Genomic DNA, 12946 nt, shown 5'->3' with positions numbered 1-12946 from the left:
GCAGTCTTGCATTGTCTGGGGGATGTTGGGTTGAGGCAAATTAAGGAGGCTTTGGGAGCTTCAAAATCAGCTTTAACCGGGCAGGGTCTGCATACTCAGCACTTGGGAAGGGTGAGATTGTGGTGATAGGTACTAAAGCCAACCCTCCAGGGACTGGAGGCTGGAGCCAACTTGTTGAGATTTAGGAGGGCAACCTTCCCCCTGGGTTCGGTGGCTTTTGGATTAATGATGAGAAATTCATGGAAGTGCTGGGTTTCACACAGAAAGGGACAATTTTGCACCCAAAGTCATACTGCTTGGAAACCAGAAAGGAAAAAGCCAGTTCTTTTCATTGTGGTGTTTATTGCAAAATACAGTCCAAAATCTAACTCTTAAGGGATACCTTCAAAATATATAGTGAAAACAGATTGTGCTAAGTAATAATACAACTTATTAATAAACAACATCCAGGCATAAAGAATTCAGAATTCTTAGCTGCTAATTAAAAAAAAAAAAAGTATAGGAACTGTAAACTGCTTAATGTCATCCAGTACAAATACACGAAGCTACTCTCTATTGGGGGTAGGGCTTCTTGTGCCAAAATACAAAATTCAAACAGAAGGAGGGGGGAAAAAAGAAGGAGAGGGGAGGGAAATCTGTAAACACTGGCTGTAAACTTATCAAAACCCTCAAAAGGCTGCAGTTGTGGCAACGCACACCACGGCACTGCCAAACCTCCTCTCACATCAGAAAGTGCATAAGTTTTCCTCTAGAAATGCTGCTGAGCAGCCTCTGTGCGTGAAGGGCCGGGACCCGGGGCTGTCCCAGCTTTGGGACCTGGGGTTGCTGGGATGGGATCACCCAGCTGGACACACTTTTGGCCCCAGCTCCCATTCCCAACTGTCTGGCTGCAGGGCTGGTGCCCCACCGCTGGCACTGGCAGACCCGCTGGCAGGGGCACAAGGGGTTGGGCCCACCTAAAACGTGAAACTCTTCTCTCTGTCTCACAGATAAAGTGACTCCCAACAAGAAAGAAGCTACTGGTAAATACTGAGGAAAAAACATGGAAGCAGGAAGGACCGTGGCCCCTCAGCGCCCGTGCCTTGTGCTTCCCGGTCTCACTGCGTCCATCCACAGGAGACCCCATCCCCTGGCACGGTGCCCGCTGAGCCCTGCAGAGCCCAGGACGCTCCTTCCCCAGCGTGAGGGCCCCAAAGCGTCCCCCTGGGGTGCCGTGGCCGCCCCTTATCTCTTGTGGCCTCTGTTCCTCTGCCTGATGTGGTTGGGGGCGGCGGCGCTGTCGCGGCGGGTGCAGAAGTGCTTGGCCACCAGCGTCCGGCACTGCTCGCAGCGCACGGTGCAGCACCAGTGGAACTTGCAGTTGCAGCTGGACACCACCTCCGTCCTCCGCTCCTCCACCCGGAGCCCGCACTCGGTGCAGAGCCGCCGGCAGCTCCTCTTCTCCCACTGGGAGAGGTTCTTGCCGGTCTGCAGGCACTCGCGGCCCTCGGTGCCGTGGTGGCCCAGGCTGGCGTTCCTCGTGCAGTAGTCGGGGGAGTCCTCCAGGAAGACGAGCTCCGTGGCGTGGACGTGGTGGAAGGTCTGTGCCGTGGCACCGCGGCTGTCGGCGCTGTTGCCGGCCCTCACCCGCCGCTTGTCCATCTCCAGCTTGTGGGCTTGGTCGTATTTTATCTTCAGGTAGTTCCCGATCTCACGGAACTCGGCGAGCTGGAGCCAGCAGGTCTGGATGCTGCAGCTGCCCGACACCCCGTGGCACTTGCAGGCTCGTTTCATCGTGTCTTTCACCGCCTCGGTGGGAGAGGTGGAGAAATTAGGAGCAGCAGAGCATCATCGTTTAAACCTCAAAATCAGGCGCTTATAATTTGGGGACAACGGGTGAAAAGTGGCTCATGCTCGGCATGACTTCATGTCCTTCCAAGACATGAGCCGATGTTCTTATTTCAGCTTCTGCAAAGCATCTGTGCCAGAGATAAAAGTGGGCACAAGCTATTGTCTCCAGCCCTTGTGGGAGAATCCAGGCGAGGAAAAACCCGGCTCATCAGAGCATCAACCCAGCATCCCTCTCAGAGGTTTCATTCAAAATGTGTGAAACTGCTTTGGAATAATCGTACCCAACCTCTCTGCATCTCCTCCAGGCCAAGCACTTCACAGATATTATCTGCCTATCTCCCTCTGGTATTTATAAGGTCCCAATCACTGGTATCTATGTGAGATTAAGCCTGGACACACCCTATGAGATAGGTATGTTAAGTGTTGCTGTCCTTGTTTTTGCAGACAAGAAGGTTTGGCAAGATGCTGAGAGCTTCCACAGCCCAGGCAGGAACGGGGCAGTCTGGCAGACAGCTTGTGAGGGGGGCCAGCTGACACCTGGCTTCCCAGCCAAAGAGCTTGGAAATGCATATTGGAAGAAAGTAAGGAAGGTGGGTCTGGCTTTGTTTTGCAGACCAGACAAGCCTAGGTGAGTACAAACCCCATGCATTTCTGACTAAGTGGTGTGTGCCAGCAGTTAACTGCGTTGCACTGCTGCAGGAGGAGCTGGAAGTGGGAATAACTCTGATGGTGGTTCCCCGTGTTCAGACTTAAGGCCAGGTTCTGGCTGTGTTTTTTTCCCCCATCCAAACACTACAGGGCCTAGATTGTCACGGGGGACTGGAAACAGGAACCTGAGCAGCCTACCGGTCACTCAGATTTTGTTTTCATTATAGACATTATTATTATTTAGCAGTATTATTATGAGTCTGACTTACAAGTCTCCCGACTTCATTGTTGTGCAGGTTGATCAGCGCACGGGTGTCGTGTCCTGTTTCCAAGGCGTCCACAAAGAGCTTGGAAACCTTCTCCCCAAACTCCACGTTGTCGCTGCATCCTCCCCAGACCCAGCCTCGGCCACCTGCAAGGCAGACACAGGCTGAGCACAGAACTGCCAAATTCTGCCCTGAAACCCGTGTGGGGATGGAGAGAGGGTGTCAGTCCATCTGGGATGGCAGCTCACCCACACGGCCGTTCCTGGAGTCGTCACAGCCGCAGCTCTCGAAGTCCCCCAGGCTGCAGTTCCTGGTGAGGGTGTACATGACACCAGCAGAGCTGATGGCGTGTACAAAGGATGTTTCCCGGGTCGCTGGAGGAGAGGGGGAAAAAAGCTGTCACGTGCAAGCACAGACATCAGCCCCAGATTGTCAGGGATGAAGACCTCCTGTGCTACAAAGGGGCAAGGAGAAAATACCCCCCTCCAAGTTTGTGCAAAAGGTAAAGTGCTACAGAAATTAAATTCTCATGACTGGATCTTTTCAGGCTTCAGCATTGTGGGTTACAGCAGTTTCGCTGAATATTATGCAGGTGTCCATGCAGAGGATGGAACCTCTTGGCAAGAGTAGGATCTTAAGACAGTGCTCTGGCCAAGGTGAATTGGCCCTTCACCTGGCTCTCGGTTCATCTCTGTCCTTCCCTGCCTGGAGGTATGTTGTGCTTTGATCTTGCCTCCTGGGGAAAATCATCATGGATCCTTGGAATCTGTGCTAAGAGCTGTCTGCTCCCACACTCCTGATCTAGTTCGTTTTGGCTTTCTGAACAGATCCAAATACAGATGTTGCTCTGGGGAAGAGGAAATTCCTGCCCGTTGAAGTAGATAATATTTAAAAATATCTACAACTTTCTTATGAAAACAGTTTCTTAGTGCACATCTCTGGCTTCTCCCTTCATCTCTCCTGTGCTTCTCCCCACTGGAAGCTTGGGTGTCTGTGACACTGCACTCCCCGGGATGCTGTACTGCTCAAAGTGACAGAAGCAAACCCATGGAGCAGCATTGCAGGGAGGACTGAGCTCTAGCCTAGCATGGATAGGGATCCAGAGAGAGCCTGGGGTCCCTAGGAAAATTTTAGTGCTAATTATGACACCAGCAATACAGACAGAGGAAAAACAACTGTGATTTTTGGGACGGCAAAGCCCTTCTCCATCAGTCAATTTAACTGGCAGCACCAGCTCTCTCCAGAGCACATCCCAGCTGGGGCAGGGATGCTGTGGGGCAGGTGGAGGTGCACTCACCGCTGCGGAGCCGGTTGTGTGTGGAGAGCTGCAGGGCGCTCTCGGGGCAGTTCCAGCGCTCCCACCCGAACTGGAACTTGCACTCCTCCATCCCACTGTGTGCCCCGGCTGCCACGCTGCTGGAGTACGTCAGGTAAGCCTGGCACGGGAAACACCAGGGTTAAAATCCATCACGTTTTACCATTTATCAGTGAAAACAGACATAAACAGGTTGCGGGTCCTTTCCCTCTTTTACTTGTCAGGACTTGGAGCCGATGTGCCCTGGGAAGCCTGGTTCCTTGGAAAAGCACTATTTCCCATTTGCAAAACAAAATCACCCCACTTAAATTCCTGACAGTCCATGTGTTAATTACCTTAGGTCCTGTCATCAGGAAGTTATTCACGGACCTGAAACAAAGAAAAGAAGATGAATCACACAGCTTACCACAGGCTGAGGAGCATCCCTAAAAAATGCCCTTTCCACTGAGTTGGACCCTACCATGCTGCTGTATGGAGAATGGCACTGTAGAACCCTGTGAGGGAGAGGATGAGGAAGGTGCTTCTCTTCATGGCTGCCACAAGGAGCAGGGTTGGATCCCTTTGGCTGATCCGTAGCTCTCCGCACCACAGGTCTCCGAGCAAGCAGGGCCGCCTCCCTCCGCTCCTTCCCAAGGTGAGCTATGGGGATGGAGGAAAGCTGCAGGAACCTCCAACCCTGATATTTATAAGGTGAAGTTGTGAATAGTCAAAACCCCCCATTCATTTGCTACCCAATGACTTAATGTGGTGAAAAAGCTCCCGCTCCAATGGGTGACAAGGAACCGCCTAAGGTCGCACTTCAAAAGGCGGCGCGGTGTCCCTGGGAGCGGGATGGTCTGAAGGAGAGCAAACTTCCCTAACAATGGGACACTTTTAACTCTCTTCCTTGCCACCACCCATCCCTTTCTGCTCACCCCAAGTCCTCTTGCCTTCTCCTTTTCATCCTCTGCTGGCAGCAGAGGCTCTGTCCCCATGTCCCTCCGAAATAACAAGCTGATGCATTTCTATAGTTTCCCTGCTATCTGCCTGCTCCCTCCTACGAGAACTCCCCGAGGAGTTTTAACAACCCTTCTGTAAAGATCTATAGGGGATAGACCTCCCAGGTCTCCTTGGCTTGCAGAGATGCGTTTAACGGCAGGTTTTTTTCCCTTCTTGCCTCTTTATGATGAAAGTTCCTGCATTTCCATCCCGATAACAGCGAGCGCGGCTCGGGAGCGCTTGGAGATCTCTCTAATTTACGCGGCTGCAGCTTGGGAACACTGTGTGAATCATTTTTGTGGTTTTCTCCCTGCTCCAACGCTGTAATTAGGGGAACAGTTTTCTGGGGTTGGCAATTTCCTTACGGTAAAAGCTGCTGCAGCAAAGGCACGGCCGCTGCTGCCGCTCCGCAGGCGGGAGCTGCCCGTAGCCTGAGCAGAGCGAGGGGCCTCTGTCACTGCTGAGCCATCAGCTGTGCTCAGGAAAGGAAAATCCTCAGCAGAGGAAACCCAAAAAAGCCTTTTAATAGCTCTGGCCAGTGTCATTAAGGGCTGTGAGGTGCTGTGATGCTGCACATGGAGAAACGGGAGATGGTACTCATGGAAACTGCCGAGTCTGTTTTCCTGTGGGTGGATGGTCCCACTGGGGGCTGGCTCACCCTGGGCAGGGCTCCTGACTGCTCCATGGGGCAGTGTGGGTGTCTGGCCCCACAGCAGTGCTGTGCTGTGCCAGCAGTACCAACAGCCCCCCAGCTCTGCCTGGCACTGCCCCATGGCACAGGCACAGCCTCTGCCCAGCCATGGCCCTGTGGCAGGACAGAGGTGCTGCCTTCCTCCTCCTCCTCCTCTCAGCCCCCTGCCTGACCTCTGGGCACACCCATCTCCTTGTGTTAATTGCTGATGGTGCAGGGGGACTGGTGAAGGGGCTGCAAAAGTGAGGTTCAAGGGAATGGGACTGCACTGCATGTGGCACCTGTGGGGCTGCCCCATGAGCAGAAGGGGCCACACAGGGATGAACCCCATCCTCACAGGCAGCTGAGCAGCAGCAGCCAGTGGCACTATGGCCAGGCAGGAGGCTGCACCTCAAACACCTTTGTGAAGTACTTTGCTGTCTTGCCATGAAATGCAGCAGAGCAGAGCCAGCAACCTGCTCTGGGGTCTGACACCTCGCAGTGCTGGTGTCTGAAGTGCAGGTCTATGGGCTTAGGTGCCTCTGCTGGGACCTGTCACTCCTCTCCCTCCTGCCCTGAGCAGGCAGACCAGCTCCTCACTGCTCCTGGCTGCAGAAAGCAAAGGGACTCTCCCTGTCCTGCTGCCCATCCTCGAGCCAGGGGAGAGCCCTCTCCCTCCAGACCCTGCAGCAGGGAAACCTGGAGTCAGCTGGGCAAAGCCACAAACAACCCGTTTGCAACCAGAGGATTAAAATTGCAGATTGGTTGAAAAGCAGGGATGCAAAATACCTTCCAAGTGAGCACAAAGCTGGTGCAGTCCCGCCAGCATGGAAACCCCTCTGTGAGTCAGCATTTTAATCATTACCATCCCGAACAGATCCTACTTGTTAGAGCTGTCAAAGGACAATTACTGGGAATGAAGTGTTTCCCATGTATCAGGGAAGCTCATTGATTAAAGCCCATGCATAGGGCTTGGAAATCTGCTGTGCATTTTCTATATGCACACAGGTAATTTTGGGGTTTGTGCCTGGCTGTCCCTGAGGGCACATTGATGTGTTTTGGTTTTTTTTTTTGTGTGTGTGAGAGAGCTTCTGCAGCTAAAAAAACGTTGGTGTGTCTGCTCTGTCAGTTCACACATGATATTCCCATCACATGCCAGAAAAATAACAGCGTCCCTGGGCGTGAGCAGCCGCTGGCAGGACCGCACAGCTCTCGGGCTGTTAAAAATGTCCTTTCCAATTAAAGTCACAGGGATCTCAAAAGTCACTCATAACGTTGTCACTTGCACTGGTTGTCAGCAAACAAAGCAGCGTGCTGGGACAAGCCTTCCTGCTTCCCTGCAGGTTTTTTCCACACTCACAGCTCAGCCCTGACGAGCAGGAGGCAGCACTTCTGCAGGTCATCCAGCAAGGACTGCAGTCATCCCAGTGGGATTGCTGCTAGACTTTCCCACCTTAGGCAAAAGCAGACTTTGCTCTTGCTGTGTTACTGAATTTTGCACTTACAGAGTGGTTTGTGCAACGTCTTTGCTGTACAGGAGATTAAACATACACATCTCTATTTGCAGTTGGGTAAACTGAGGCACAGAGGTGGGTGGTCTTTTTGAGCTCAGTGGCAGAGCTGTTCAGAAGCTGATTTTGGTGCTTTGTTCTGTAAGTCACCAGCCAGGCTCTGGGGGGCTGCAGGGCTGGATGCTCCCCCATCACCCATGGGAACAGCCCCCTGGTCACACCCTGGGTCACCTGAGCCAGAGGTCCCATCTGAGAGATGATGCTGAGGGTAGTTTTGATGCTGAAGGTAGTGTTGATGCTAAAGGTAGTTTTTTTGCTGAAAATGGTTTCTCTTTGGCTTCCCCGCTGCCTGGAAACTTGCTTTTGGTTTCGTTTTGGATGGGGAAAAAAAAGGCTGAGAGGAAAATTCTGTTGAATTTACCTGGTTATGCAGAAAATGCACTGTCAGTCTTTCTGGGCAGCCTTGGACCTCACAGTGAGCTGTCAGCATGGAGGCACCACCAGAGCCTGTGTTGGCCCCATGTGCTGCTGAGGGACAGGCTGTTTGGAAAAGCAGTGTTCTGAATGTCAGCTGGAGCCCCTTGGCTTTACTGACAAAATCCTGATGCTTTGTTTCTTCTTTTCTTGCTATGTGACTGAACAGCCAGTGCTTTTCATGGGATGATCAAAATCTTAAAGCATTTTGGTATCTGTCCTGAGTAAAGAAACAGCAGTAGTATATACAGCCCCACACACCCACAGAACCCTCTTCACATCACAGTGTGGGTTTTAAGGGAAGGCAGACATGAGATAAATCAGTTTATCAGGGCAGCAGGTCCCACAGGGGTGGGGTCCTGGCTTGCCAGGGCAGCAAGCCCTGTGGCTGTGGACAGCAGGAACATAAAGCACAGGCCACTTGCTAAATTGCCCTGGGCAGGTGACACATTCAGAGCCCTGGCGTCAAATCCTGCATTGCTGCCCTCCTTACAATAGAAACCCACCTGGGTAATTAGAAAGCCACCCCCTGGCTGGCGAGGTGGAGGATGTTTTATGGGGCTCTCCCACCTCGGTCTCCCCGGGAAGCCCTGAGCCCCCGGGGGTGATGCCGTGCCCTGGGTCTGTGCACAGCACAGGGGATGTGTCCCTGTGCTGCTCAGAACTGCACCATGGAGCACAGCAGCCATGGGGCAGCCCTCCTGCACACCCAGCTCTTCCAGGAATTGTTATTTTTACCCTTCTCAACATTCCTGTATTGGGGAAAATATGTCCCCATTGTTCTTCCTGTGGCACTGTCCCTTGTGGGCTGTGGCAGTTCCCACTGGGAGGACCCAAGCCCTGGACTTGGCAATGCTGATGGGAGTTTTGCCTGTATAACGAATATGTTTTAATTAATGGATGGTAATTGGGGATGGAGGTGAAACTGGAATCTGGTGTTGTGCCACACCTACCCCACGGGCTTAGTGCTCTTCATGCCTGTGTTGGCACAGTTAGAAGTGGCCTGATATTCACTGAAAACAAGGTTAAACCACCCAACAGAACCAGCTTGGGATGTGCTTTCCCAGTGACAAAATTACCCTGTGGAGTTCCTGTCTCCCTGCAGCACCTCGTCCCCCTCAGCTGTACCAGTGCAGCCAAGTTTTCCATCTTCCTTATAATCCTGATTCCCAGCACAACCCCATGTGCAGCGTGCTGGGGTGAGCAGTGAACTTCATCACAGAGGCCACGAGTGAGCAAGTCCAAGGTAAGAGCCTCTGCTACTGAGGGAAACACATCCAGGAATAGAACACAGAGCCATTGGGATGCCAGAAAGCAGGACCACAGGAGGCTGTAAGGTGCACTGTTTGGGCTTTATACCCTTTTGTTTCAGGAAGGAAAAAAAAATCAAGGTTTGGATCCAAATTCTGATTTTTCCAGCCACAAGCTGGGCAGGGACATAAATGCTTCCCAGCAAAGGCTGTCGAGATGATTTGGGAATGTCCTGATGGGAGTTGTGGAGCTCTTGGGAGCTCTCTGGGTGCACAGGATGTTGGGTTTAGGATAGAAATGAGAAGGTGGAGCAAATGAGGGAGGAAAAAACACTTATTTCATCAACAAGAGAAAGGACAAGGGGCTCAAGGGCTAGATTTAACTGGCTGTGGGCTCATGGTGTGTCAGGAGTGAAGCAGGTGGGGAGGATGGGCTGGGAGATGGGTCAGGACCCCTCCAGCCCAATTGACTGGGGGGCAATGGCTGGAGGGGAGATGTTCACCCTGTGAGCAGCAGTGCCCTTCTCTCTTGGGAAAGCTCTTGAGAGGATTTGGCTGCCCAGTCGGCCCCGGAGAGGCAGCTCCATGACCTGATCAGCCTCACCTCACCTGCCTCCTTTAGGTGTGTCCCCCAAAACCTACAGGGCTGTTTACACAGCAGCATTATAAGGTAGGGAGAAGTGTTTTGTTTTCCTCACCTTTAAAGGAAGTGTCATGCAAACGGTGTTAGTACAGCAGAGAAGTGACTGCCTGGGCATCTGCATGCGGGGACCAGATCTCTGTCCTGGCAAAGTGTCACTTCCCAGGTAAAAGCCTATCCAGGACGAGATTGGGCACTTGATACAGAGGAAAATTATCACCTCCTTCTTAATTATTCCCAGCCAAACTCAAGTTAAATTAACTGATTACTACCTGGCTCCTGTGGTGCTCCCTGTCCTTTCCCAGCGTGGGTCCTTGCACTATCCCTTTGCAGCCGTGGTTCTGTCACCCTTCCTGTCCCCCACCCATTTCATGTCACAGGGAACAGAACAAGCCCAAATATCTTAATTTCTGGGCTGGATGATATATGTGTTGCTGCTGGCTGTGTATGGCACACTGAGTGTGGGAGGTTTTGAGGCTCACAGAAGAAAATGGTGATTTGAGCTACGAATACTTTCTTAAAACTCATCTTTATTTCTTTGGACAGAAGTGATTCTGAGTGCAGAAGGCTGAGGCTTCCTCTGCAGAAAGCTGGGCTGTGAGCAACTCTAAAAGTTCTTTGAGTTTTGCTGGGAGAAACAAAGTGGGGAGAAAACTTGCTTCTGGCACCAGCTTTGCCCAGGAAGGCAGTGGGGAGCCTGTGCTGCTGCGGGGCTTGTTCCACCCGTGGTGCCACTGGGCCTCCAGCACTTTGCTCTGCTTCCCCCTAAGGAAGCTCCTCTTGCCTTGCCTGTCTTTCACAGGGGTTGAGGTGCATATTTCCTTTTCATAATGCAGCTGGGCATCGATGCCATGTTCATATATCGCTTTAATCAGTCTGGCAGTGCCATGCATTTATTCATTTTTCAGGTGGGAGGAGACACCTCAAGTGTTGTCTGAGGTCGGAGTGAGATTACAATTCTTGGCAAGGTCCCTGGCTTTACTAAACCAGTTTTAGGCCTTTACTGTTCAGTGTAAAGTTGACCTGATGGGAATGTGTAAGGTGGGATCTGGGTCAGGGGTCTGGCTCATCAGCATCCTGCAGGCACAGAGACCCATTAGGACCCTTCATGGGGTGAATTTTCCCCGGTGACACTCTTTATAAACAGATTTTGTTGATCATAGTCCCTTGGTGATTCCCAGATCAGCTCTGAACACTGGAGCTGTGGTGGTTTTGGAGGGAGCTTTGCCCATCCCTGTCGAGGATGAACAGGACATTTTACATCCGTTAACTCTGAGCGGGTGGAAATGGAGCCAAAGCCACAGTGCCAGGACCGAGCCCAGAGGCAGTGTGGGGAGCAGAGGGTGCCTGGCAGGGGGATGCCCGCGGTGATGTCCCGGGGCAGTGTCCCGGGAAGTGTCCCCGCAGGCTGGTGACAAGGCTCCCCCCTGTGGGACCTCCCTGCACCGCACACCCAGCCCAGCCCATCCCGCACACACCCCGTGACAGTGTCAGGCCGGGTGGGTGGACACAGAGGGGTGGGACAGGCTTGCAGAGTCCCCCCATCTGAGCATCTCAAGTGTCAGCCGGGCTAAAAGCTGTCCAGCAGTCCCACTGCAGGAACGTGGTGAAATTTCCATGCTCATTGCTCAACTTGGCTGGCCCAGCCATCTGAGCGTGGCTTTGGGATTTATATACAGTAGCCCGTTCTGAATACTGAGTGCTATTTTGGGTTAATCTCTTTTATTTCCACCTTGGCCATGCAGCACTGAATGCTTCACACATGAAGTTTATAAAAGCATGTAAGTTAAAGCTTTATAGGTCCTTTGTACAGCTAGAAAATGAAAGAAGGCAGGCTCAGCACCGTGAGGAGCCAGTGCTCACACTGAGGCAGCTCCAGTTTAAATTGGTCCTCAATTATCTGTTGGGAGCAGGGAGGCAGATTCCTGCAGCTGATACAGCCATGCTGGTGTCCTGACATTTCCAATTCCCTAGGTATTCGTGAAACACATTAAAAGAGAAATAAAATTAAACTGGAGCCCTGGTCACGTGCATTGCACTTGGCATGTTAAAGCAGCATGATAATAAAACAGTGCCAGAGGTGTGTTAAAGCAGAGATGCTGCCCCACTGTGCCCCCCAGGGCTGTCTGGTGGTGGGGGTTACCCAGGTCCCACTGAAAGAGGAACCTGGACAGGACAAAAATAAAATAGTACAAGTCAGGAGGAGCAGTGGAGAGGCTGGAGCAATTATAAAGCCATTATGGAGCTATTGCAGCACTCTCAGCTATTGCTACTCCTGCTCCCTGGAGAGAAGGATCCCAGGAGCAAAGCTGCTACCCTGGGGGCATCCCTGCTCCCTCCATCCCTGCTCCCTCCATCCCTGCTGCCTCCATCCCTGCCCTTGGGCTCAGCCCCAAAAGCACACACCTTCAGCCAAGGCACTTCACGCCCGATTTCTTCATTGCTGAGTGAAAGGTGTGGTTTTGGACCTGCACATGTGTTTCTTCAACACTTCGAGGTGGTGACTCCCCTCAGTGCCAGCAGGGGTGGGAGGACCAGCTGTGGTCAGGGGTGACCTGAGGGAGCTCCCGTGATCTGATAGGAAAATAACCCCCCAGTTCTTTTCTCTGAGGAGGAGAATTATTTCCAGCATCACGAGAAAACAAAACAGACCAAGAGGGATTATTTTCCCCAAACAAGATGCTGTTTGAAAACACCCACTTGGAGTCACACATCATTTTTTTTCCTCCCTGGTTATTGCAACTTTGCCAAGTCCAAAAATTTTGATACTGAGTTGGCCTTTGAATTCATGAGACCAGCTTAAAATTCCTGAGATTGTTTTTTTTATTTTGAAAATTCTTCTTTTTGTTCAGTGCCTACTGCTGGAGCCCTAGAAGGCTTCATTTTCGTGTGTCTCTCTGACAAGAGCTAGAAACCCCCTTTTGCTCCCCCCTCCATCTCCTTTTTTACTGATTCCCCGTGGATTGAATGAATTCTGGACCTGGGCCCTGAAGCAAACATGAAGCATTGGGGAGATTTGCAGTTGGTGGTAGGAGTTGTCAGGAGCTGTTGTCAGCACAGCTTACAAGATGTGCTTGAACCATCCCCAGCAACTGTTCCTTCCCAAGCCAGCTCTCCTGACAAGACAGAAAGCACAGGGAGCCGCCTTTCCCAGCACAGACACCAAAAATGAGAGCTCTCCCTGCTGTCAGTTTGAGCTGGAGAAATGCCCACACACACGCACCCACCTGCTCCCACAAACCCTGGCTCAGCCCCAGCCATCCCCTGCTGCCTCCCACCCTCCAGGCTGAGCGGGTTTTGCTGTGGGACACACCTCGGTGGCTGGGACAGACAGAGCTCCCAGGGACCCACGGACACGCTGGGT

The 12946-nt window shown here is 52.2% G+C and overlaps 1 protein-coding gene and 1 long non-coding RNA gene across 2 annotated transcripts in view; one reads left to right on the top strand and one right to left on the bottom strand.

The window, feature by feature from the left end:
- Positions 1-874: 874 nt before the first annotated feature.
- Positions 875-4670, bottom strand: WNT8A (Wnt family member 8A). Its single transcript, XM_027736162.2, has 6 exons — positions 4520-4670; positions 4395-4428; positions 4042-4180; positions 2993-3118; positions 2748-2890; positions 875-1788 (listed from the first exon to the last, which is right to left on the bottom strand). The coding sequence occupies exons 1-6, from the start codon at positions 4588-4590 to the stop codon at positions 1225-1227; spliced, it is 1077 nt and encodes a 358-aa protein (XP_027591963.1). The 5' UTR covers positions 4591-4670; the 3' UTR covers positions 875-1224.
- LOC120323459 overlaps positions 2216-12946 on the top strand; it is a 27010-nt gene continuing 16279 nt past the window's right edge. Inside the window, exons 1-3 of the long non-coding RNA XR_005563927.1 lie at positions 2216-2420; positions 2775-4174; positions 4400-4693. This is a non-coding gene — a long non-coding RNA (uncharacterized LOC120323459). The remainder of the gene's footprint in view (positions 2421-2774; positions 4175-4399; positions 4694-12946) is intronic.

Source organism: Pipra filicauda, unplaced genomic scaffold, assembly GCF_003945595.2.
Source record: "Pipra filicauda isolate LSUMZ 115617 unplaced genomic scaffold, ASM394559v2 scaffold267_size1258537_pilon, whole genome shotgun sequence".
NCBI classification, from domain to species: Eukaryota; Metazoa; Chordata; class Aves; order Passeriformes; family Pipridae; genus Pipra; species Pipra filicauda.
The sequence above is the reverse complement of the archived record's forward strand: the minus strand, read 5'-3'. Positions and strand labels throughout refer to the sequence as shown.